Source organism: Bison bison, unplaced genomic scaffold (genome assembly GCF_000754665.1).
Source record: "Bison bison bison isolate TAMUID 2011002044 unplaced genomic scaffold, Bison_UMD1.0 scf7180017859023, whole genome shotgun sequence".
In the NCBI taxonomy this organism is placed as follows: Eukaryota; Metazoa; Chordata; class Mammalia; order Artiodactyla; family Bovidae; genus Bison; species Bison bison.
In genome coordinates this window covers 8436-11379 of record NW_011489595.1, presented here as the reverse complement: position 1 = coordinate 11379, position 2944 = coordinate 8436, and the positions used below count along the sequence as shown (strand labels likewise).

General features: G+C 53.6%; 1 protein-coding gene across 1 annotated transcript in view; it reads right to left on the bottom strand.

The window, feature by feature from the left end:
- Positions 1-509: 509 nt before the first annotated feature.
- Positions 510-2944, bottom strand: part of RENBP (renin binding protein) — a gene marked incomplete at its 5' end in the record, with an annotated part of 7268 nt that continues 4833 nt past the window's right edge. Inside the window, 2 exons of the mRNA XM_010830474.1 lie at positions 510-687; positions 777-957. Of these exons, the coding sequence (XP_010828776.1) occupies positions 554-687; positions 777-957 (315 nt within the window). The remainder of the gene's footprint in view (positions 688-776; positions 958-2944) is intronic.

Genomic DNA, 2944 nt, shown 5'->3' with positions numbered 1-2944 from the left:
TGGGTCTCGGCCGGGCCCCTCGGGAGCATGCGCACGCGGCCACTGGGCCTCGCTCCCACGCGGCGCGGACCGTCTCCAGCCCCGGCCCCTCACCCTCGCATTGCGGATGTTCATAACGGCGGCGGGACTCGCGGCTCCCAGCGGGTCGTGAACGCGCAGTCAGCTGCCGCCGCGCTTCAGAGCGACACCGGGCTGCCAGGCCACGGCTAGGGTTGGAGCTAGGTCCGGGATCGCGGGGGCGGTGGCGGAAGAGGCGGCGCGCGCCTGGCCCGTCCACCGGATGGAAGTGGCGCGCTGCCGGACCCACCCTCCTGGGTGCTCGGCTAATGCGCAGGGAGCTCCAAGGGCGGGGCGGGGTCTCTACGCGGGGCGGGCCAATGGCCCGGCAAACCCGGGCGCGGGGCGGGCCTCTTGGCAAGGTGGGAGGTTCCAGCGCTCTGGGTGGGTCACTGGCCGGGCGAGCAGGTGCCCTCCAGCCGAAGGCGGCGGGCGGTCCCCACCTCCCGCGACCCCACGGAAGCTCACACACACAGACAGTGTAACAGGCTTCGTTTTATTCTGCGCCCGGGCGGGCGGGACCAGCGGGCGGAGACCGGGTGCTGAGGGCTGAGGCCGGAGCGAGGCGGCTCAGCAGGTTGTTCAGCATCTCCTCGCACATGGCCAGGCACCGCGGCACGTGGAAGCAGCCTACGGGGAGAGGCGGGACAGCGGGTTGGGAGGGCTGGGGACAACGAAGTGCCCTGAGCCCCTGAGGCCTCGCCCTGTCCCCAACTCACCTTTGAAAGGACCCCCCTTGATAGTGAGGGCGACCTTCCCGTCTCGGTTCAGGTAGCCAAACCATTCCCCGTACTCTGGATCGCGAAACTGCAATAACAAGGCAGTGACAAGCAGCGCCGGCAGGAGCTGCCCAGATGACAGACGCCTGGGGAATAAGTGTTCACCCGTCCCACTAAAGCGCTACTCGGGATCAGAGCCCGGGCAGACCCCAGATACCGTAACTACAGAACCAGTGCTGTTAGATCCCGCGTCCTGGACAAATATGAACACAAAGGGCTTTCTCTTTTCCTTTTTTCTGCAGCCGAAGTGGGCACCTAGATACCCCACTTTGGAAAGGGGCTGCTGACTGTGAGATGAAACATTGCAAGATGGAATAAAAGAACCCTGCTTGGGTATGATGGAACAGTTCCATATCTTGAGTATGCTGGTAGTTATACAGATATATATATATGGTACTTCCCTGGTGGCTCTGTGCAAAAGAACCTGCTTGCCAATGCAGGAGACCTGGGTTGGATCCCTGGATCGGGAAAAATCCCCTGGAGAAGGAAATGGCAACCCATTCCAGTATTCTTGCCTGGGAAATCCCATGAACAGAGGAGCCTGGGAGGCTGCAGTCCATTGGGCCGCAAGAGTCAGGTACAATTTAGGTACTAAACACAGATATATACATTGCTATATCTCAGTGAACTGAATACTTAAAATGGATTCTTAAAATATTAATTGCACTTCAACAGAATTGATTTAAAGAAAGAGAATAGAAGTGCTGACCTGTCATGTAACGTTGTAACAGATGATTCCCTTTGAGTTCCTGTTCTCTGCTTCACAGGCCTGTCTTCCAGTTGATGAGATTGTAGATATCTAGCACTGAGCTGACTCCAGCCTTGCTTGTCACAGGTCCCAAACACATCTCCCTCTCCCTTGGAGCCCCCTGAAGCCTGACCCTGCCCAGCAGCTGTATTGACCCATTCCGAATTCCTTTCTTCTCTCTTGCCCACAGTTTCTTGCAGATGCTCCAGGGTAGACTCCAGACCCCTGGCCTAGACCCTTCTCTTTCCTCCCCAGATAGAGACCTGAGTGGAATCCCTTCTCAGGACTGTGGAAGAAGTCAGTGACACTGAAGTCCACTATCAAAATCTTTTTAAATGTCGACCTGTGAATAGGTCTACTCCTCTTCATAGCAGGTAACACTAGTTCTATATCTATTCATTCTATCTTTCCAGTGACACTGCTCATGTCCTCACATTATTCAACTATTTTATCTGACACGGACAGATTGAACTGTTTTCCTGTCCAGCGTTTCTGTGGATGTCTGAATTTCCTGTCTTCTGTTATGATGATCAGTGCATAATGACTGATCTGTTTATAAGTTTCCTGATTGTTCGATGGCCATCTCTCTTTTTTGACAATTTATTCCTTAAATTTCACTTTATGCAGTTAACACCAATGGCCTTGAACACAGGTTCTTTTGAATGCATTCAATATTAACATATATCACCCCGGGTCTTGTGACTGTTGTGTTTGGAAGTAATGATGAATATGTGCAATACTGGGAGATGCCCCTCGAACTACAATATAATGTGAACACATTTGGGATGTCTACTGGTGATGAAGTCAGACACTGCTAATACCACTGTGCTTTCATTCATGATGGAAGCAAATACTGGATTTCAGTTAGAGGTTAGCCTAAAGAAAGATAGAATTTTCTCCCAGGTCGCAAAACCCACAGACCACCAAGTAAGACTCCCTGTTGTAATCCTTCCTGTACTGGGGTTTACTGATGGAGTGAGTTGTGGCTTTCGAAACACATTGGGAATTTTCCTTCATTCAGGCTCAGCCCCCAAGGTGCCTCTCAGCCATGGCTGGCACAGGTCATCACTCCACTCATTGCGCTCGGGCCTCTAGTGGAGGGGAGTCTTTGGCTCCCTTCCTGCCTCACAACTGATTCTTGTCTCCTTTGCTGGGCCCTCCTATTCCCTCTTCTCTTTTCCTTCTGTCCTCAAAGCTCACCTTGCCTCGTGGCTTGCAGTATATATCATCTATATCCTTATGACACCCAAACACTTGTGGCCAGTCCAGACTCCTCCCACTCAGCCAGACTCTGAGCCCTGCTCCTGTTGCATCTTCCACCCCGGGTCAGGCCCCCACTCACTGGCCAGATCGGAAGAGC